The following is a 23,761-nucleotide window of genomic DNA, read 5'->3' on the forward strand; positions in this document are numbered from 1 at the left end:
AATAGATTTTCCGGCTCACGGCTCTTTAGATACCCTGTAAGCAGAGGTTTCTACGCTACTGTCAAGCTACGCCGGCGAACGACTTTACAAACAAGTGTTAAAGGCCACAGGGACACCCAACGAGAATGTAGTTCAAAACCACTTAAACATAGCGTTGTTAAACGTATTTTAGTATTTAAACGGTAGATATAGGCATATTTTTATCCCCTACAAATTTTTCATCTGTTCGGATTTCCTAGCTGAAAGTCTAGTGATCCGAAAATTATAGGGATCAAAACTTACCTTTTCGAAAATTTCAGCCAGAAAAAAGGCTCCCGAAAATTCTAGGTGACCTTTTTAGGGTAAAAATCCGTTAAAAATTGGCAATTATACCATTTTTTAGATGTTCGAAAATCCTAGGAGAGGCAGGCAAGCAAGAAATTTTACTGACAAATGCTCCGAAAATTCTAGATCTCGATTCGTCTTCCGAACAGATATTTTCCGAAAATTGACGTTGGGTGCCCCCGAGGCCATGCCAGACAAAAACCTCTGCTCACAGGCTACTGTGTAGAATGCAGTAAAACGCATGTTATTCAAAGTACCCGCAAAGGGAAATGTAAAATGTGGTTACCTTGGGTGTTTTCGTATATGACGAAGTTAAGAATGGGATGCTGTCCTTGTCTCTAACATAATTTACGAATCCGTGTACATATTTTTACTAGTTCTCTCTGTTTTGGAGTTTTCAAAATAAATGGCTACATTTAAGACCCTTGAAGAAAGTTATAGTGATAATTCATCACGCTGATTTTATAACTTGCTACTTTCCCTTCCAAGGATCCTTTTGTATAAATTCATGCCATTAACTTAGAACATGTGCATAATCCGTTTGATATCAATGTAAAAATTATGACTATACATTTTCAAGTAGAAGGTGTGGCCTCGATTCTAAATGGCCTGTTTGTCCTTAATTGGCGGCTTTCGCGAAAATTATTTCCTTGTAACAAGTTCTTTTTTCGCCAGATCACAAAATCTGCCTTTGCGAAATGTTTCTCTTCTATTTTCACTAGATCAGCTGCCCGCGAAAGCAGGTCAATATCAATAGCGTGCTATAAGTTAAAGATTGCGTGCAATTTTTCAAGTTCGACTTAATATATTGGACATGGTGCATGAAAAGTACTTTGCCAAGATTTTGTCGGAGAGTGTTGGATTTCCGGTGGTCTGGTCAAATGATCATTGATTTCCTTCTCATTAACAACGAGATAATTTGTAACGCCCAAAAACTGTTTCGGGTTCCGTCAGTTTTATAAAACTCGGTGCCTTTCCACTTTCCACTTTACAAAGGAAGGAAGCAGCACTTTTTTACGAGATGAAAATAAGCACAAAGGGATTTTGGCTGTCTAAGGAAATATTTTTGCCGGATATCTGGTCAAGAATCAAAGCAGTTGCTTAAAAAGTTATCCAATAAGGCGCCATCGTGTTATTGGAGTTTTCCGTTCTGTCTCTATAGCTTTTAAATGTTATCTACGCACGCGACCGTTTGCGACAAAAGTTGCCCCTAAATTTTAGGTATCTTCCTTAACAAGAAAAGGTTTAAAGGACAGCTATGTCGGTTGGATTACTTCCTTTCCTTAAATACTCAACGTGAGTTTCGTTTCTTCTCTTCTAACAGTTACCTTCATGATTGGTGGTTTCAAGGGCGGGTAAAAGTTTGAGAACAAAACCAGATGTTTGCCTTCTAGTGACGTTCTTCTTAGCAAAACCGCAAGCTACGCAGGCAAGCTTGTGGAAGATTATGACTTTAATTGATTGGTTTTAGAAGATAACTTCGGTTAAACAAAACTCCATCTCGTTAGCTCAGACATCTTCAGTGCCAGACACTCGAAATATTAAATCGCTATATCATCCTTCTCAACGACTGACATCATTAATAATTTATGACGAGATAACAAGGCGCACCATACTTTGATAGTCTGAAATGTCATCCGTTTCCAATCCCGACGGCTGACACATCAGACTGCTATAGTGAGTAAATCTTGGATTTGGGATCGAAATTCTAGTGCAATGGAAGTTATGTGCACTTTTGCTTTAAACCTATCTTTAAATTACCCTCGTCTTTTTCTCCGTGTTTGAATGTCCAATGAAACACTTTTCCTCGTGTTTGAGACCACAAGGAGACTTCAGTATAAAGCCCCCGTCTCGTGTTAGAGGCCACAAACTGCTCTTAAATAATTTTTGTTAACGTTTTCTCACTACTTTTTTCAGCTTTTACGTCCGTTGATAAAAAAACTCTGAAGGTGAAACGTTCTTATAAACCTTATTGAGCACTGCATTTCTCCATGGCTTGCTATTATCACACCTATGATCGGGTTTCTAGATTCGATCTACTCGCTGAAATTTGTAAGTCGCATCAGTAAGAGAACATAAACCCGAAAAATTTCCCTAAGTCTTCTTCGCTTACAGTTATTTCTATAATGCGCGCGCATACAGGGTTTTGTTGTGTTTTGGAGTCTTTCGACAAGTCTTAAAATAAACAGTATTATTTGTTAAATTTCTCTTTGGCGATAAAAGGTTTAGTATTTACCGAAGGGGCGAGCGGCTGTCATAAACAGGCGTCCGAACTTCTGCCCTTTTCTTTTAATTAAACACGTGGAAGGATAACAGTTTAATAGTTGCTGCATGTTCTGCGCAGACAGTGTAATCCTGTTACCGTGTAATTAGGTGCCGGCATTTACAGCGTATCGTATCTTGCCTTTAACCTGCTAAAAGCAGTCCAGGAGTGTCTTAGTGGCTTTAGGGTTAAAGGTTTATATATACCGCACTATGCCGTAGTACAGAACCTTTTGATATTGTATGGCTGGGCAAATTTCGGATGGACAGCCTAGGTGTAGAAGAGGAGAAGGGCGACCCAGTAACCCTAATCCTAAACGAAACAAAAAGACAGGATGTCCTATCTCGATATTGCCCTATACACCAGACTTCACTAGCAGTTTTGGGTGTTGCTTTTAATAGTCTAATCGTGCCATAAATATAACTTCCTACAATTTGTTTGTCATCTGTACGTTTAGCCGTAATGGATAAGGCAATTAATCGGGTCTTTCTCAATTAGTTCGAATTTTTACGCTAGAAAGGAGTATACTTTACTTAAATAGTTGCACTGCATTTTTTGGCTCTGGTGAGGCATATTTGAGTTTTGGTGTCTTACATTTGGTCTCGTTGTCGTGAATCAAGGTGCAACTTGTTAAAACCGCTGACCAACATTTAGGTAACTTTTGCTTATTACAATTTATTTCTTAGGATTTTAAAAAAAGGAAATTTAGTTTAATGTGAACTTTTATGGCCTCTATTAGGTATAAAAAGTTTATGCTAACGCTAAAAGGTTAACCTAAGGGTAGGATGTCCGATTAAAGTATATATCGTCTTGCTCATTGATCCAGCACATGATTAGCTGTTAATTGAGGGTTACTTATGGAGTTAGAAATTTCAAACCAAGACCGTAATACCAGGACGCCTTCTTAAACCATCGTATGTGACCACATTTGGCATTTGTTTTTCCGATCCAAAATTTTTGTGGACCTTAACTGGCGAATTTCAGTGCAGTGAAATGTCTAATTCTTTGTTTGTGGCGAATAGATTAATGGAAAAAAGTTGCTTTTATTATAATCTCCCTTCATGATAAGATGTGTATTGAGTGTAATTACGTCCTTGCAATCTTGTAATTGGTAATGGCTTTAAGGGTTTTACCGATAAAGGGGCAGTGACTTTGGATAAAGATCATCCAGATTTACATATAATGCAAATCATGTGGTGTTAACAGCCCCGGGCAGAAACAATTTGTCGGCATTATAGCTTGCTGCGTGAGCCTTGTATCTCCTTCTGGATCGAGGAAGGCGAGGAATTTGCTGGGTACAGGGAGATAGCAGAGAAACACACTTTCTAGCGGAAACGTGATGACTTTATTTTAAGCTTACATGCATGCTTAAAAGGTGCAATCATATCAAAACGGGTATTGAGAATTGTTGCATATGCGTTCTCATCCCGTAATCTATCTTGCTTAATTACATTTCTGCAAGTGAATCGGACCTTACTGTAAACTGATCATTAGGAATTACAACAAAATTAGGAGCAAATAGAAAGTAAACTTAAACTACTAGCTAAATACGGCCAAACTAATGGAGCCTGAAGCAGAGGTGGTGAAGGATTGCTGTATTTCTTTTTTTGTAAGTGTGATCAATTAGATAAACAAGGATGAACTATTGCACTAATCAGTGATAACCTCTGTTTTTTTTTTCACACTCAACATGTTTCTAATTTGTAATTTTGGATGAAATCCCAGGTAGCTGTGTACCTTTGTGGTTTTCCGAGGTCAAGACATATAACGTAAAGATATATTGACTGAGTTAGGTTTTTGGCGCGCCATGCAAAATGCGGCAAACTTGAAAGGCAGGAGCACACAATTTATACACAGTGGAAGGTTAAGGATTGTAGCAGTTGACAAACGTGAAATAGCTATCACCAAATCCTTGCCGGCAAACAAGTAATATGCGGAAAAACTGATTTGAATTGATGACAAATTTTAATATAAAATAACTGTAATAGTAAACGTTTGGTTCGATTTTGATAAAAAATCCATGGTGCTGGTCCACAAAGACAACTTACTTTATTTTCATTTTATGAAATCTCTAGCGGGTTTTTTAGGCACTAAGTTATCAAAACGAACTTCCTAGAAATAAGACCTTTTCCTCTATTTTCCGTCGAAGTTTTCCCTGGCAACATGATTAGCGATTTGTTCCAATCCCCAGTTTATGAGTTTAAAGGACAGCCGCCTATTCCGGCCCTGTTTAATCGCTTTCGCTTTGAATGGTTACACTTTACGATTCATCCACAGAGTCAAAGGTTAAGAACACTATTAGAGCGGTTTTCATTTGAGTGTCGAAAAGTAATTGGTTTTGCACTTACTACACGATGCGATTGGCTTAAAAGATTCGCGCCACCTTTTCATCCAATCAGAAGTAAAACCAAAGCCAATTGTGACGCGCTCGCATGCATTTTCCCGCGCTTTGCGTCAGCCACATGTAATTACTTCGAGTTTTGATTGGTTCAATGTATTGTCTGTGTCCTATGTGATTGGCCAGAGTAATTACTTTGGTTTTGGTTTTACGACACTCAAACGAAAACCACTCTAACGACACATTAAAACAGGTCCAGTGGAAAGTACCGCTCAACCACAAGATTTCAGGAGGTAGAACCATCAGGCAATTCTGGATTCAAAACTGGACCAAAATATTATAATAAAATGATTATCAGCCTTTCTTTGGTTGTTTGTTAACAGGCTAGTCGTCACTGTATAATCAATAAGCTGTAAAACTCAATTTATAATATGGAGATACCAGGAGGAATGGAAACGAGTAGCATATTCCTGAAATGCTGTCAGTCACAGGAATACTATTCAGGGTAGGGAAGCTGTTTTGATAACATTTTATTGTAGTGGTTACTCTCGGATGTTTACCTCCATGTGAATACAAACCACACAGCAAGTGAAGATAACCCCAAGTCTGTGCAAGTTCAATCTTCAAAGCTTTGTTCGACGATTCGGAAATTTTGCGGCTTATTAAAAAAGCTCACAGGAAAATGCTTTTCTGTAGCCTATATTCGAAAGGGTCACTTCTTCCAGTTCCGAACAAACCAAATACAGGAATGTGGAGATAAGCGCAAGTCAGAGGTTATTTTTTTAGCTTTATGATCCAAGAATACCATAGCTTTTCAGTGCAAAGTATCTTTGAAAAGTAATGCTAGATAGCTTTTCAGATTTATTAGGAAACTTTTAGAGTAAGTTTAAAAAACCTCATTTTTAAAACACCTCATTTTTTAAACGACGTCCACAGAAACATAATCTTCTTTAAATAAATGTTTAGCTCGATATTTTATAATTTTAACGACTTCACATTAGGAGTTTATCACTGATGCAAATGATTTAAGCCTTTATTAAAAGGTCAGTCGCTCCTGATGAAATGCCTATTTGTCCGCTTAATACAGTTTTTTCGTTGAACTCATTGCGCTTAAGCTTCGTTGAGCTTAAGGAATCCAGAGAAAAAAGCCTACGTGGACAGTTTCCATCAAAATACAAATTAACATCAGAGCGATTTGTACCACGAAATTACATAGAGGATATTACACGGTGACGCGAAGATATGAATTTTATTTTCGAGTGGCAAAAAAATATTTTACGAACCAGCGCAGCGAGTGATTAAAATATTGTTCTTGCCACGAGAAAATAAAATTCATATCTTCAAGCCGCCGTGTAATGTTGTTTTTATTGTATAGACAAAAACACGTCGATAAAATTACCGAAATTACGTCATCGATAAACTCACGTGTGAGATTATGGAAAATAAACCACTCGGGTCACGGATGTAGTTTTTATGAATTTTACGAGTGGTATATTTTCCAGTAAAACACTCGTGTCTACATAATAAAGGCTATTACGGGCTCATCAGACAGCTAACAATTAATCACGGAAAAGGAAACTCTGAATATTTACGGATATGACCTCCACTGTTGTAGACGGAGACTGAGTTGAACTATGTATAGGAGCAACAACTTATATATAGGAGGCCTGATATCAGTCAGCCGAAAATAAACTGAATCGTCAGCACCCCAATAATGGCACGCAGAGAGAAACGCCCAGTCTAGCTACTAAGGTTATTTTTAGACCAATTGAACGCTTGAAATTAATCGGAAGTTGGTTTCATGATAGGTTCGTAAACTTTTATTCAGTGTTGTCAAGAGATATTAACGTGACATTAAGCTCTCTTGGTGTGTCGCCTTGACAATAGAGTGGTTTTAGTTTGAGTGTCGTAAAACCAAAACCAAAGTAATTACTCTGGCCAATCACATAGCACACAGACAATACATTGAACCAATCAAAACTCGAAGTAATTACATGTGGCTGACGCAAAGCGCGGGAAAATCGTGCGAGCGCGTCACAATTGGCTTTGGTTTTACTTCTGATTGGATGAAAAGGTGGCGCGAATCTTTTAAGCCAATCGCATCGTGTAGAAAGTGCAAAACCAATTACTTTTCGACACTCAAATGAAAACCGCTCTATTCTGCATTGTTTGCTTTAAGGCAGTTGCGCGTCGAGTTGATGACTGCCCTGTAACTTTTGCCTAAAAACCAACGCGAACATCTGTCATCAACAGAAAAGGAGAGGATCTACTAATTTTGTGCCCCGTAGTTAACAATACCACACGAAAGTATTTCTTTAACCTTCTTTTTACCAAATGGTCACTGTTTAGGCTCCAATCAAGCAACTCTTCGGCAAAGTACTTTGTTCTGGTTTGGGTGTTGTCCATTGTGAATTGAGTCTTTTGTTTTGTGTTGTTTGGTGATAAGAAACTGCTCTCTTCTTAGTTGAGAGTGCCTTAAACAGCTATTTCTCTGTTTCTGTGTTTAGAGTTGCTAAAAGGTACTCTGTGTGTGCTATTTGTGGCCGACAAACTGTCATGTTTTTTATTATCCGTTAAAACTTTTAATTTTTAAATTCCCGTTCGGTCGCCAGTTTTATGTTTTGCGTCTGTTATATCCGAATTTTTTCAGTGTAATTCCTTCCGCCGATTCTGTTTGAACATAGTCTGTAAGAAGAGGTTTCGTCTGAGTTTTTTCCAGTTTAATTCCTTCCGCTGATTCTGTTTATACTTAGTCTGTAAGAAGAGGTTTCGTCTCTGGACGAAAGCTTTAGTCCTTGAATTTGCAAAACCACAACAGCCAGTCTCTGCAACTTCCCTGAGAGTTTAGAGCTACTAATACTTGACACCACCCCCACGCCCCCTCCCCCCTTTTTCATGAAATAGGTATTGCACCGAGGTTACGGCCTCCGTTAACTGCACTGCGAATACCGGCGCCTTTCGCTACACGCTGCTTGAAACAATTCTAGAAGAGCAGTTATAAGTGGATGTATTCTTAGGGATATTGCCATCCTCTTTTTTGTTAATCGAAAATGTCAGCCTAATAATTACTTGCCACAAAATACGTGTAACCTTTTTGGCTGGCTTTCTTTCTTACTTTTTCATGTCTTAAGACTTTCGTGCCTTAAACCTTTATGGCCTAACGTATGTCTGTAAAGAAGATGTGTTTTGTTCTCTGTTTGTAACTTTACGGATGTAACATTGCTCTACACTGTAATTTTCAGGGAGTTATAATAACTCCTCTAGTGGGGCTAATTTAACTCCTTACAGTGGACTTATTTTTCGTGGAGTTACTTTAACTCCAAAAAGGAGTTTAAAGAACTCTTTTTCAGGAGTAAAAGTGACCCCAGATATTGAGGAGTTAAAATAACCCCAAAAACGGAGTTATCCTGTACCTAAAATTTTTACTCCACTTTCAGAGTTAAATTAACTCCAAAAAGAGTAAAAACAACCCATGTAAGGAGTACAAATAACCCCATTTCGGAGTAATTTTAACTCCAGAGTGGGAGTAAAAAGAACTCTTTTTCAGGAGTAAAAATGACCCCAAATTCGGAGTTAAATTAGGAGTTAAAATAACCCCAAAAAAGGGGTTATCCTGTACCTAAAATTTTTACTCCATTTTTGGAGTTATAATAACTCCCTAAAAATTACGGTGTAACATAAAGCGTAGATCTAAATTTTGAGTTTGTGTCATAAAAAAGAGGGCTCTGAAGGGTCCTGAAATGGTTGCCCGAGAACGGATTTCCGCCCTCTTGGACTGCGGAAATGGGATTTAATTCGCTCAGAAAGGGAATGTTTTCATACCGGGAGTAAGTTTAAAGGCAGACCTTAACTCAGACACTGAGATCGAAGACACTGAAATGTAGACTGCTTATATGGGATGTGATTTTGAATTATTTTTTGATTTCGATAGGTAACAATTAGCGAAATTTCTTGGACACCGCGAGAAACAGTGCTTTGATTAAAATTACGGTAATTTTAAGGAGGTGACAATGACTTTTTGCTAGCTGGTTCATTTCAAAAGTTGAAAAGAAGGAAAAAAAAGCGTGGGATTATCTATCTTGTGTTTTTCAGTTTGCTGAGTGCGTTGGCACTCTCTTTCAATTTCAGTGTTGAACACGCTCAAGCGCCTTTTATCTTCGTTTTCTCTGTAGTGATAAAAATACAGTGGAACCTCTACTAAAGACCACCTCTCTACAACGGGCAATCCATACGTTTACCTTTGAAGCTCTTTAAAACGTTAACGGGCTCCTCTCAACAATGGCAACGGCCAGTAACTTGCGTCCCATCTACTAAAATAACCTCTCCGCAACGATATGCAAACTGATGTAAAAACCACGCCTTTAGTTTTGTTTTGTTAACACTTTTTGTCCGCCCTTTAGTCTCTTTTTTTATTAAAATACTTTGATTGTGCTAAGTAGTAACGGGCTTGTTATAATAAGCTCTTAAAAATAAATTAAGCATCAAATAAACAAATAAATATGTTCTACCCTTTCCTAAAGGATCATCGTCACACTACACCTCCAACTGACTCTCACTTACCTAGGCCCCAGTTGGCCATTATAGAAAAGTTCGAATGTAATCAATTTTTTATTTTTTATTTTTTTGTAAGGGAATATTAAAAAAGTCAGTGTTGCCAACCTGGTCGTTTTCCTTATATCCTCGAGGGTTGTAATGCTTTTCGTTCCCTGTGGCAAAGAAAGATAGATTGCTTTTCAAAAGTAACGGATAGAGCTGAAAATTCTGCTTTGCACCCCCCGGCAGTAAAACAATGGAGGCATGGAGTTTGTGCTTTATTGGTTACTGTTTGTACCGAAAGGCTCCGTTTTCAGGCAACTAGTTCACACCTCTTGTTTATACCCTTGTTCCAGTTCAACAAGACAGTTTGTCGCCGGATCGCTTCGTTGATGTAATAAACAGTCTCAAGAAATACACTGTTTCATTTCTTTGGGACTTGATAGCACTGGCCGCCTCTATTTATAACAAGGTATGTTCACTCTATAGCCTTCTTCCTTCCTAATTTTCTTCCTCAGCCCTGTTTGTTTCTTTGATGTTTCAGACTGCAGTACACTTTTTTTTTGCGTCACGCGCTCAAACCATGGTTTGAGTTTTCGAAGGTAAAATTATAGACTTAGATCTGAAATGAAACAAAAATCACTTCGACTAAGCTGGACGTTCGAGTTACCGAGGGTAAAGTAACAGTAAATATATGAAGGAGATTCAGGGGAAATCAATTTTGGTTCGAGTTAGCGAGGGTTTAAGTTATTGGGAATCAACTGTATTTCTCTACTGTCCTTAAGGGTCCCCATAGGTACAACTGTGTTTGGCTAGCTGCCTTGGCCTCTTGCTGCTTCCCTGTGTAGCCTTCAACTAACGTGCTTACATTTGTAATTGTGCTGTTTGCGTTCTTACTTTTTCAACGTCGTCCCACAGGAATCCCAATCAGATCTCCTCCGAGTGACTCCATTCGCCTGTAATTGTGTTTGTGAACTTTGGATTATGTTCGTTCATCTCATGGATCACTTGAGCACCAAAACCGAGGTAGAGGTAAGGGGAGGACATACTCAAGTTCACCATTAATTAAAAAAAGAAAAAAAAATTCAGTCACGCGGCGTCGGTTGTTGCGATTGAACATTAGCTACATGGAGAAGAAAGGCGGTCGATTTAAACCGCGACCATATTATAGAATCGAATTTCTTTGCGCCGAGTTTAATTAAACTATTTAAGTGTGGCAAAAATTGGGCGTTTAAATTTGTCGTCGAACTTGAGTCGCACGTTTGATTTCTCGTATCGCATTACTGGACGGGAATGCGACATTCATGTGGTTTTCCCGTCGACAAATTAATTGGATAGCGCAAACTCCCCTTTTGCCGATTGTCTTTCTGCGACGATTTTCCGTTCTTCAAGGATCGGCTACTGACGCTAAACTAATACGTTTTGTGGCATTCCAAAGTTGTAAATAGTTTCATACAGGACTATTATTTTACCATGCTGACGTCATTTGATTACATCTTCCAATTTAAAATTCATTTCGTTTTCCCTTCCTTTAAATTTAGTCAACCCAGCCAACGAGACTTTAAAAACCCCGACTGGCAACATAAAAACAGAAAAGAGGGATTTTGTTGGTGCTAATGAAGTTAATGGCGCCACTATTACATATCCAAACACTTGAAACTACTTTTCTTATTCTCTGTGTAGTCATTTTGGTCAGCGGTATCGTCAATCATGTCAGAGATTCTTCATCCAAAAGAACCAGAGGATGATAGTCAGGAGTCAGCTGCACAGTCATTGGCCCAGTCATGCGGTATGAACTTCACCAAGCTACTGACTGAAATTCGTTGAGACTTGTAACCACGCCTTCCCTCCTAGCTTGCACCTTGTTTACCTCCCAGAATTTTGCATAACTATTGTCTTCGATTTCTCTTGAAACGACTGTAATACCCACGAAAAATGGAAACAACCGGTATGCAGAATTAAGGGGGGATAAACAAGGTGCATTATGGTCTATATGAAAATAGTGAATTGTTGAGTCTAGAATCTTGGAAATCTTTCAACACTTAGTTTTAACACGTGTGGGGAAGACAAATTTTTATTCATGCTTATCCTGGCTAATTTAAAGAAATTAAAACAACAAAACAAGGGTAATTTTGTAAATCACTTTTCTTTTTATCCCAGCTCCTCCTGGTTTCACAGTAAGGGAACCTGTGGGTTTCTGTTGGTGGTTGTTGACGCATTTAGCTCCATTGTATTGGTGTACAGACAAGGGCGTGTACTCACAGAGAAAGAAGGTAAGATCCTCATTTATGGTGTCTACTGACTTACTAAGGGCTCATCATCGTCGTTTTACTCGCAAGCTGATTTAAAATGAATGTAAAAAAAAAAATTAAACTTCACTTTCGCTTTCTATGAAATCGTTTCGTTGCGGGCCATTTTACGAGACATTTGAAAGGAATAGTACGGCAAAAATTAAAATAGCAATAAAGTTGACCGAAACTTTAAAATAATGCTTTAAATCTACACTTCAGGGCTGAGAACGCTTTCGCTATTAGAAAAGCCTGTATGCGTTGTTAAAAAGGAAGATTTATATCACGATTAAACGTTTACAAGGTTTTTGTGATGAAAAGTCCGCCCAATTTCTACTCTCAATTTCCGCTTTGTTGTTCTTTCCATAGGGTTGTGTTCCTGGAAACTGGGTTCTAGCCCAGGACTTACTTAAATCGTCATTACAAAGTAGCAAGGTAAGCCCATCAAAACTTGAAGGGAGCGTCCATTGTCAAAAAAGCCTGACGTCAACATGTCAGTTGTTATTTAGAGAATCAGGGGGGCTTTCCATTCAACCCAAAATTCCGGAAATTTCGGTTGGTACATCAAATGGAAAGGACCATTTGGGTTTGGTCTGACCGGAATATTCGGGACCAGCTTTGAAGGTGGTCCTCTTTGACCGGTGGGTCGGTTGGACCGAAATGTCCCTTTTTTTGACAAAATTGTCGTCCCCAGTACCCCTCTTTTCTATCCTGCTTACAAGAACAATAACCAAACGTGCGGTGGCTTTTTCTGCAATAATGGTCATGACGAAAGACTTAAAAAAGATACGTATAACATTAGTTAATGCTCCTTTCCTTTTCTTCTACTTACAGGAAAGTCATGAATCTCAACGTCGTGTCTGCCTTCGTTGTTGTATTTCGCTTTCTTATCACTGGTCTGCAAACTCTGATCTTATTCTCTGGCTGTGGGATTATTTTCACAAGAGAATGGTGGGTATCTCCAGCTGTTCTTCAAAGTACGGTCTCCGTCGGTGTTGGTTTACGACAATCAAGATGAAAACGACTCCTGACTCACTTTCGGACACCAGTCTCTGCACTCTTGTACCCTAGCACTTTATTTTCACTCCAGTCAATGGCTCTAATTGACCGTGCACATACTTTGCGCTTCGCGTGCGGAGGAATTAGGAAGCGTCAGCAAAGACGTTTTTGAGCGACGCACGTCAATCATTTCTCTTTTGCCATGCCTTGGCAATACCAAATTTATAGTGCTAGATGTCTTTCGTTACTGTTTGCTCGAAAATTTGGGAAAACCATTGCCTCAGAATGCAAGTCTTTGCTTATACCCCATAATGATTAGCACTCTTCCCTTGATACAATGAGACATCTTTCTTTGTCCACGTCAAGTGAGTCACAATTCAGTTTGTCTGGGTATTCACTCCTCCTTGTGTTGTCAATAATGCTTATGTCTAGCACGGTATAATTTCGTCTTGAAGGTGAGAGTATATAAGAAGCCATTAAGAACCACTTTTCAGACATAAGAATGTACTTAAACTGCCTTCTTCAACCGTACCTAATTCATCAGTTATTTTTTGTGGCGTTTGAAGTTGAGCTGATTTTTTTTGTCTGCATTTCTCACGAACAGAATGATTCTTTTTATATCCCTGGCCAAACCCTCCACATTTTCGCAGTTACCAGTGTGACCAGGTGTGTGTTGTTTTAATTTTGAAAACAATTTCTTCCAGTTGTGAAGGCTCACTTATTATTAAGTAGGCGACACTTTTCGAAAAAAGGAAGTAAAAACCATTACTAACCTGAAATAGACTCATTTACAACTCAGGGTCATGTGACCTATCTGATGCCAAAATTATGGGATACAATCCTTAAAATAGTGGGTATGGAATTGTCAATTTTAGGTTTTTTGGTTGCTTGTGGTTGTTTATCGCTACTGTTAAAACTCTGCGTTATTATTGTGGTTTGAATAATGGAGAAAATACTATGTGTATTAATTAAGAAGAGTCTGGACCGCCCACATTGCGGTCCTACAATTTCCCTATATCTGATGTTTGCTGTTTTTCGTAAACATGACTCTTAATCTCTCTATTAATGCCAGTAAAGAGAGCAGAAGGGTCCAAATTGCATTTTTGTTGTTGTCGCCTGTCATCTTTAATTCCTTCTCAACTTGGGCACCACATGGACCGAAAATTCTGCATGCGAACCCAACGAAAAGTTTTTCCGCCTTCCAGGATCTTCCTCCTTCCATGTAAACAGCCCTTTACTTTAGCAGTGAAATGGTTAATCAGGTTACGTGACTATAAGCTCCAAAGGACCTATATATTAAGGGTCATACATACCTATTCAGAGTCGTTTTATGTATAAAAAGAATGATTAGTTATTAGATGACATGCACATAATACCTGATTCTATACACTGGAATACTGCAAGTATCAGTCTCACTAATACAAACAAACTTGCCTACTGAGCTGAAGTTCATTCTCCCTTCTTCTCAATGGACACTTCCTGTTATCATAATGGAGAACAGAAAACGTAGAAAAAACTGCTAAAATGGGAAGAGGTGCCCTTGATTTTAGTCGAAGAGCGAGGAACCATTGGTCGAGTGTTCCGTTTCCTAGCGTGAAGGAAGAGCTATCAGTTATACATAAAATTCCTTTCTTTTTCCTTTGTAGCCTGTCGGCTCTACAGTGGATGGAACGGTGCCGTAAACGATCGGGTGACACACAAGAGAGGTGATTTCTCTATTCCCTGCCGATTCGGTAGCAATATATATTCAGCATTCCTTCAAAGCTGGAGAGAATTATAATTCAAATCTTACCCACGCCGCCATGTGGTTGTTACCGGGTCACTGTAATACATGTATCAACAAAGGCCACTGTTTTTTATATCGCTAGTCAAAAGAGTGTTTTTTTTTTCTCGTGGGAAAAAACGTCAATGTAGACCCAAGCTGTGGTAAACAGTGTAGTGGCTCAGACGTTTCATTAGTGATGCCTATTTTGCAATGAATCTAAGCTTTCTTAAATGTTCTATTGTAGCACGGTTATTCCAGAACATGAATCCAGTTTTACCTTGTTCTTGCGGCTGGTGTCCATACATCTCACTAAATTACTACAAAGTGGCGCATTACAGGGATGGAAGCAGATCAAGGGAAGGTAGGAAGCTTATTTGGGACTTGCACTGAAATGTAGCCCTCATTTATTTAGATAATGAAGTGACAAAAAAATAACTGCCACAAGGATCTAAATCTCCTACCACTACCATTCTCTGTTACTTTATGGGTTGCGGGAATATAAGCGTTTCATGGAATTAAACGTGTTCCACGAGTATTTCTTAGTTAATGGGGTCGTCTGTTCGTCTTTGCCGCCAAGTATCAAATCACTTCGCGCGCGTTCCGTTAACCGTATTCCGGAATAAGAATACTTGAAATACACTCTAAAAAGCACTTGTTTGGCTTTCGTTTTTTTTCTACCGAGGAAATTTACTTAATTACTAGTAATAGGTTACAAAATATGCATTACAACCACCATTTAAAAAAACGCAGACAAATTACATGAGGTAATTTTGATTTTCACAGTTGTCTACCTGTGTTATCTTTAGCGTTACACTACCTGATATAACAGAAAGAAAATTACATATCAGATCGAATGAAATTAAATAATTTTTTAAGAAATCCGACGTTTTCTGTGTTTATCTTGTTCGCCTTTCATTACATTGTAAAATCCATACAAATGGTGTACATTGATGGTTAAGATGAATGTCGGCAGTAGCGTTCCAATGGCGGTCTAAAAAGTAGCGGTTGAAGAGATTTGTTAGGAATTCTACTTATTTTTATCCTGGAATACAATTTACCCAACGCACCCTTAGTTTTATTGCAAAGCCTGCAAGGTGTTATTTCTCCCTCCCTCTGGAGGAGGCAATGATCTGTTCACCCACCATAGCTACATTTCTTTTCCCAATAGAGTGTTTTCACATGACGTCATGGCGGCCATATTGGTGTTCCAAAACAGTGAAACGGCGGCCATGTTGGTGTGCCAAGACAAATCTGTGGGAGTTGAATTCTTTTCTTATGCAAACGCTTTCTTTTGTTCCAATAAATTTGCATAGATACCGGTCACGTGAGTTAAAACGCTCTATAGGCCATTTCCGAGTTGCCCTAAGGGAGCAAGGGATGGCGTAGTGGTAAGAGTGCTCTCCTCCCACTAGTGTGTCCCGGGTTCAAATCCCGGCGTCGACGCCATATGTGGGTTGAGTTTGTTGTTGGTTCTCTCCTTTGCTCCGAGAGGTTTTTCTCTGGGAAATCAACCAGGAATCATTACACGAAGAGCCACTTTGTGGATGTGCTACCTCCAAATCATTATTTATTTATATTTATTTATTTAAGCCTCTGTTTCAAGTACGAAACTATTGACAATGAAATGTTATTCTCATGTAAATGAAACTAATTTTTCAAAAGAGAGGTTTTGCACTTAGCGTCGCTTTCAAAGTGAGAGTTTCTGGAACTCGGAAATGGATATTGGGTATGGCCTATTTGGTGGTGCATGGATTCCACCAATAATGCAGCTTACGCTCATCGAGGACGTAGATCACTATATGGGGGAACAAGGGCGGCACAGTGCTGAAAGCACTCGCCTCCCACCAATGTTCGCCTCAATCCCACCTTCAGTGTACCCTCTGATTCCGCCTTTGAATCCCGGAAGCGACGCCACACGTGGGTTTATTTTGCTGTGTTATTGCCTTTGCGTTGACAGGTTTTTATCCGGGTGCAGCGGCTTTCTCCCCTCCTTAAAAACAAACCAAAACACCAAAAACTTAATCAGGAATGTCGTAGACGAACACCACTTTGAGGAAGTGTTCCCTCTGAAGCGTTAGTTATTTACTTATTTATTTATTTATTTGTTTATTTATTTAATTTGTTGTTTCGGGCGTGTCCTCGCACTTTTCCTTGGACAGTTTTAAGTGGGAAAAAATAAACTCTTTTTGCTTTTGTTTAGATTTTACTCAAAGTTCCACAAGCGTAGAATGGAAGAACTTAACAATACCGGTCTTTGCCAGTTTATTGGTCTATTTTTAACTCTTTCGTGTGTGGCAGATCTCGAGGATGTGGTATGTCTTACAAACAGCGTTTATTATCGTAATATATTATTATCTGATGGGTGTCATAGGAGTAAACTGAAAGTAATAAATTCAAAACACTTACTTGTTATAGAGATAGATGTAAGTCTTTGGGGCTGGGCTCTGATCAGGTTATCGCTTCAAGCAAACCAGCTTAGAATGATGGAGCATTACACTGAAGTGTTGCTCGACGTACTTCAATATATTAACCATAGCAATACTGATTTGTGATCATAATCAGAAAAAAAGATAAATTGTGAGTAGAATAAAAAAATAATATTTAGTCCGAAACACATGAATAAAAGTGAATAATTTGAGCGTAATGGGAGTGTATGACGTCACCACAAGCAGTATAACTGTCCATAAGTGTCAGATGTCATTTAGGACGGAGTTGCTGAAATTTATTATCGCTGTCCAATCACAAGAAAACATAGTCAGTCACTAAAAGCGCTGACCATTGATGACCCACTTGATTTTGCTTCGTTCGGCAGGCAAACAAGATGTGTTCTTTTCTCGACTTACTTGACTTCAGTGTGATGCAGCAGGACAGGAAAACGTCCGTCTGGAAAGGTGAAACTTTATCATTTTGTAATGATAAAACTAATAAAAGATAACTGCATTCTTCATCTGTTATTTCCACACACCGGGCAGGTATTTAGTCGTTCGCATGTGCAGACAGCAGCATTTTGTAAGTCAGGCAATCTTTACTGTAGTCCTAGTGCTGCCTCGTAACCACACCCTCTCTCTCTTGATGTTCTTTCGTGCTTTGTCACCAGTCACTCGCCTTTGCTTCCCCCCATGTGAGAGAATCCAAGACAGTCTTGGATTCTGGATTCCACGCCGTGGATTCCGGATTCCAGGAACTGGATTCCAGTCCTTGTCCGTGGAATTTGGAATCCGAATTGCAGTCGTAAGTACTGTCAAACACTGTTAATACGGATACTGAAGGGACCACAGAAATTGTCCGTATTGACGGGGTGTCCGTATTAAGCGGGTCATGTTTTTAAAGTAAAAAAAAACAAAATACCAAAGAATAGAACAAAATACCAAAGAAATAAAAGAGGACATTGGCATCGTCAAATTAAACTTCTGTGACCTTCTCAAAGCCGTCATTACGCGCCTAAAGTCCACGGAAACACTTAAAAATCGCTCACGTATGGTATTACTTAATCAAAACCCTTCTGTGTATAACTCGTTTGATGCCAAATATTGACGTCTACAAATCATCCTATCCCGTGTATGGTAGCGCTGGGAACATCGATGTGCTGTCAACTGAAGGATTTTTTACCTTCAAAAAGGAAAGGTCTATTAGAGCACAGTTGATAATGAAGTGTTCGCATTAGCGAGGTTGGCTTTCTATGAGAATTCGTTGATTGGGCAAGAATCAAGTGTCCGTTGTCCGCATTGACGGGTGTCCGTATTAAGCGGGTTGAATTTAGAGAACATGTAAGAGCTTTCTTTCCCGAGGGATAAAGCCAACTGTCCGTAATAACGAGGTGTCCGTATTAAGCGGGTGTCCCTAAAGCGGGGTTCGATTACAGTAATAGTGGGATTCCTGATTCCTTGAGCTGTATTCCGGATTCCAAAGCCCAGGATTCCGGATTCCACGAGCAAAAGTTTCCCGGATTCCAGATTCCACAAGCAAAAGTTTCCCGGATTCCGGGTTCTACAAGTAAAATTTTCCCAGATTCCGGATTTCACAAGCAAAAGTTTCCCGGATTGCGGATTCAACGAGCAAACGTTTCCCGGATTTTGGATTCTACAAGCAAAAGACTGCCGGATGTCGGATTCTACAAGCAAAAGATTCCCGGATTTCGGATTCTACAAGCAAAAGATTCCTGGACTTCGGATTCTACAAGCAAAAGTTTCCCGGATTTCGGAATCCGAATTCCCTTCCATGGGGCGATTGGGAGGAGACAGGTCCTAGAGAGAATCTGTCAAGATAATCGGATATTGGTTAGGCATTTATGGAACCTTAAAACACTCAGGCGGATAAGAAGACATACGACTTATTTCCAAATGGTGGAAATATTCATGTCAAACATTCATGTTAAAGATTCATGTTACGTATTCCACTTTGCCGCGACTGCATCTTAGGAAATCAATAGAACTTTTACCTTGAAAGGAGGCATTGAGGGCCAAGTATTATGAAGACAAAAGAATAACTGAATTTGTCTCCATTTTAGAATAAGATGCATTGAAGTCGTATAATCAGTAACTTCCTAGGGAAAACATGACGAAATGTTATCTCCAGCTAACATGTTATTTAAACTGCCTTAGGTCTCTTTGCCTTGATGCTTATCTACAAAGAAAGAAATGTGGATTTTGGATACTTGGCAGAAAGAATGTCACAGTATTTTTCTTCCGTAGCAAGGTAGGAACGAATGTGAAAATTAATGTGAAAAAGACTTAGAGATAATCGCCGAGCTCAAAAATTGGTCGTGGTGTTTATTATTTCAAGATTGAGAGGCTACAGAGTATCTGACTTGCCTTGCCATACTCTTGGAATAACGCATCATAACTTCGGAAATTGCATGCAATAAATCTCTTGCAAATAGTACATTAGTTGAGGCCCCTCCTCGAAAAAGATCCCCTGTTGTTCAATTCTCGTAAGCGCACCCTAAATCCTCGCATTTTGGGTGATCGCTTACGGGAGGTTCGATTGTACAAGATTTGTGTTGTGCAAAAAGTCAGATTAGCTTCTGACCACTTGGCAACACATAGTGTTACAAGCAGAAAACCACGGTCTCAAAATAATAACAACAGGCACCTTATATGCTATCCAAGTTGTAGCAGACAGTAAAACGTGGAATATTAGGCTGACTTAGACAACGTGATGATAGTGGAGACAGCGCGCAAATTAACCAATGGCAGAGCGTCAAATTGAGCACCAAAAGTCGTGTCAGTCATTTCCGCAAGCTTTCGTTTCGCGTTTTTAATTGAAGGTGGGTATTATTTGCTAATTGTGTCTATTGCTTAGCTAACACGTACGAGACTGAACGGTAATGCGTTAGAGTTGCGCATGCGTCTCAGGTTTGGCCGTCATAAGCTTACGGTCATTCACTCTTAAGGTGGCCCGATACAGTTTTTCAAGGCCAATACCTCCCAAGTTTGAGCATAAACTACGTCACCATAAACAAAGTTTTGAAAAAATTGCCACCGCAGTAGTATTAGATAAAGATGAAAATATGTTATGATCAGGGTTGCAATGACATCGGAGTTGTCATAGCAACGAAATGACGCTATTACACATTTTACTTACAGAAGTATTTCTCGGCACTGGGAACTGTTCTTCCAAAATCATTTACGGGAGCTTTTTCCTCCAACAGCCGCCTCGATGTTCGTGAAGTTTAAGCGAAATTTGTTAGAGCGTTATCGAGATATTTTGGGATAATGATTTTGTGGTTAGAAATACGGTAAAAAATGGATAATCTTGATGTTCGGCTGTTATCTGTAGAAAATGAAGCGCTTTTGACATGCAATTTCACCTCATAGTAGTTTCAATCTTTTTAAAAACGTGTGTGAAAGACCGTGGAGATAGCTCCAGCCGATTGCTAGAAAGAAGGATTTGATTAGTATGTATCGAGGCGCTTTTGTTAGCGGTTTTTGAACATTTTGGCCTTTTTTAACAAATTAGCGAATAATTTTTAAACCGCTCGATAGATTTTTAAAAAAATTTAAGATTCTTGAGATTAACCTTCCTTTTATATGACCTTTTAGTTTCAAGTTATTGATATACATGCTAATAAAACCCTTCTTTCTAGCAATCGGCTGGAGCTATCTCCATGATCTTTCACACACGTTTTTAAAAAGATTGAAACTACTATGAGGTGAAATTGCATGTAAAAAGCGCTTCATTTTCTACAGATAACGGCCAAACAACAAAATTGTTCATTTTTTACTGTGTTTCTAACCACAAAAACTTCATCCCAAAATATCTCGATAACGCTCTTACAGATTTCGCTTAAACTTCATAAACATCGAGGCCGCTATTGGAGAAAAAAGCTCCCGTGAACGATTTTGGAAGAACAGTTCCCAGTGCCGAGATACACTGCTGCAAGTAAAATAGTTAATAGCGTCATTTCGTTGCTATGACAACTCCGATGCCGTTGTAACCGTGAACGTAACAAATGTTCATCTTTATCTAATACAACTGTGGTGGCAATTTTTCCAAAACTTTGTTTATGGCGACGTAGTTTATGCTCAAACTTGGGAGGTATTGGCCCTGAAAAACTGTATCGAGCCACCTTAACTGTCTTTTATTTTCCTCTTCTGAATATTATTAAATACGAAAATATTTTTAAACTAAAACTTTAAGAATACAGTCACATCTTCTTCTTGCATAGAATTGACCATTCCAGAAAGAACCAATTCAAAACTTGAGTATTTCTTGTAGTTCTTAGCCTGTTCCAGGCGTTGAAATCGATAATGGCCTTTCATTGCAGAAAAACTCTCAACACTAGTCGGACAATATGTCCGGTCAATTCTTTTATTGATTTACCTTTTTTGCCATTTGAGGGCGAATTTAGCCTAACTCGACGAAGTTAAAAGGCTCTTTAACATCTTTACTCATTTCGTTTCGAAATTAAACAGCTCTTTAACATCTTCACTCATTTCGTATCTGTAAATGCGCTTGTTTTGGATCGTGTCAGTTGTTAATCTCATGTTGTGTTTCTTTAATTTTCGGTTAACAAATATGTCATGAAGACGAAGTTGTAAAATGCCTCGTGTTAATTTCTTTAGCAAATCTTGATGATGTCAGAAACGTCAGGATTATAATAGCTTTCCACGTCTGTTCGGTATTTTAGTGCTTGCTTATGTTAATTTGAAATCTAATAAGGAAGTTGGAGGCTCTAAGTAAATAGCACTTAGTCACACGATATTTCCTGCTAGAAAGAACATAGTGCTGTAGCGTTGTAAGAATTGTTATTGAAGTAGCTAGAATTGAGGTAGCTACAGAGTTAGATATAGAGTCAAAGCTGTCGATCTTCAAAACCAAGCTTCTTGACTGACGGAACGTTTTTTTTTTTGTACAAATGTACTGAATTCTATATTCAGTTTGATTGATATTTAGTTATTGACATTTTTGTGATGCATTGCCTTTGCCTGTCATATTTTGAGCACAAATTTATTACAAGATCGAGACCATAAGGACTTTTATCCAATATAACTGAGTTAAAGACCTTTTTAATCGCAAAATGGAGCAAGGCTGTGCTCTAACGGCGCCCGGTCGCCTGAGGCGACTAACATTTAGCTTCGGGCGACTGAAAAAAAGGTCCCGGTCGCCCGGCCGGGCACTCTTGCTTCTGGTGCAGTGTTCAGTTAAGCGGGCAGAAAAATTTAACATACTAGTGTTGGCTTGTTGAGTCGGAGTTTACTAAACCCTACAGAAAATGTTTTTACTAATGTTGTACGAAAGAAACGGGCACGCGTCGATGTTCAAAGGTCGTTCTGCATGATTTCACATGTGACATAATCCATCACTTTGAACGTGACAAGCGGCACGGATTTCGATTTGTACCGCTTCTTAAAATAGTTTTAAATTTTTTTGTTTGAGATAGAATGGTTCATTAGGTACAGTTTTTAGGAGAAACTGTCAATACTTTTCTGACAGACGTAGAGCGCGGATGGCGACGCGGAGTAATTTATTTTCATGTAAAACGGAAATTGCCGTATTGAGCAGTATGCGAATGTAATGTTTTTACGGTTTTTGGCTGCTGTGTCTGCTTGGCTAAAACATAACTTATGATTGTTTTCTTCCCTTTACACAAGATAGCGAAGTATAAAAAGAAAAGATATGATCGTTCTGATCGTTTTTATTGTTGTTTTAGAAACAGGGCAGTTCCACGTTGTCTTGGTATTTTACGTATCGATAACTAAATTCGCATGCAGGCATATATAGGCTAAATTTAGCGGCCAAAAAAAAACACGGAAAGAAGAGCTGGTTTACGCTTCGACCGTATCCACAAAAAGCTCAATTATCCTAAAAGATTCACTGATAATATAGAAAAGGAAATTAAAGATGACTTATTTTTTATTGAAACAATAGGTTTGGGGCCGCGGAGGTTTCACTGTTTCACGGAATTTTTCACGGGAACTTGAGTTCGATCTGCCCCGTATAAAACTCCGTCACATTATATTTCATGCCGCATTGATTCACCTTTTGAAAATTTATTTTTTAGTTTAGTATTACTGATAAAAAGCACAGTTTTCCTTGACCCAAAGATCTTAATGAAGTTTACGTAAACCGGGTGTTACTAAAACGAAGACCCAAAAACGAAGACCTAAGACCTAAGACCCCTTGGACTAAAACGAAGACCCTATGGACTAAAACGAAGACCCTATGGACTAAAACGAAGACCCCATGGACTAAAACGAAGACCCTATGGACTAAAACGAAGACCCCATGGACTAAAACGAAGACCCCTTGGACTAAAACGAAGACCCTATGGACTAAAACGAAGACCCCATGGACTAAAACGAAGACCCCTTGGACTAAAACGAAGACCCCTTGGACTAAAACGACTGATGCTAACCGCTGAGGGCAATGCCCGCTCCCGTAATTTGTTACGGCAATTTGGGAATGTTGTGGAATTTCCTCTGTGATAGTCAAGTCTATCACTTACCTTTCCGTCAGGTTTCTTTGCGGAAAATATTTTGCATGTTTTAAACCTCTTTGGAAGTGTTTACGGTGAAGATGACGTCAGTTTATTTAAATCAAAGCTTTTTGCAGGGTGAAGGCGAGAGGGCCCTCTTGTGTTGTGTGGTTATAATGCGCGTGTGGCTATAATGCGATTGGCGTGACAAGCCCCAAAGGTCATCAGCGTGTTCAAGGCCTAGACAATCAAAAAAGCTTTTGACAGGATTTGTCTTGAAGACTTCCGCCAAACGTGTTATGGGCGCGTAGTTGGGGTTTGAGGGAGGAGGAGG

At 39.0% G+C, this 23,761-nt stretch overlaps 1 protein-coding gene across 1 annotated transcript in view; it reads left to right on the top strand.

Annotated features, from left to right (window-relative positions):
• LOC140951513 (protein MMS22-like) overlaps positions 1–23,761 on the top strand; it is a 92,450-nt gene that overhangs the window by 24,753 nt on the left and 43,936 nt on the right. Inside the window, exons 7-18 of the mRNA XM_073400775.1 lie at positions 9,815–9,930; positions 10,377–10,490; positions 11,142–11,247; positions 11,619–11,731; positions 12,116–12,181; positions 12,581–12,697; positions 13,350–13,411; positions 14,392–14,451; positions 14,755–14,871; positions 16,711–16,822; positions 17,323–17,401; positions 19,112–19,205. Of these exons, the coding sequence (XP_073256876.1) occupies positions 9,815–9,930; positions 10,377–10,490; positions 11,142–11,247; positions 11,619–11,731; positions 12,116–12,181; positions 12,581–12,697; positions 13,350–13,411; positions 14,392–14,451; positions 14,755–14,871; positions 16,711–16,822; positions 17,323–17,401; positions 19,112–19,205 (1,156 nt within the window). The remainder of the gene's footprint in view (positions 1–9,814; positions 9,931–10,376; positions 10,491–11,141; positions 11,248–11,618; positions 11,732–12,115; positions 12,182–12,580; positions 12,698–13,349; positions 13,412–14,391; positions 14,452–14,754; positions 14,872–16,710; positions 16,823–17,322; positions 17,402–19,111; positions 19,206–23,761) is intronic.

The sequence above is a fragment of the Porites lutea genome, chromosome 1 (assembly GCF_958299795.1).
Source record: "Porites lutea chromosome 1, jaPorLute2.1, whole genome shotgun sequence".
Lineage (NCBI taxonomy): Eukaryota > Metazoa > Cnidaria > Anthozoa > Scleractinia > Poritidae > Porites > Porites lutea.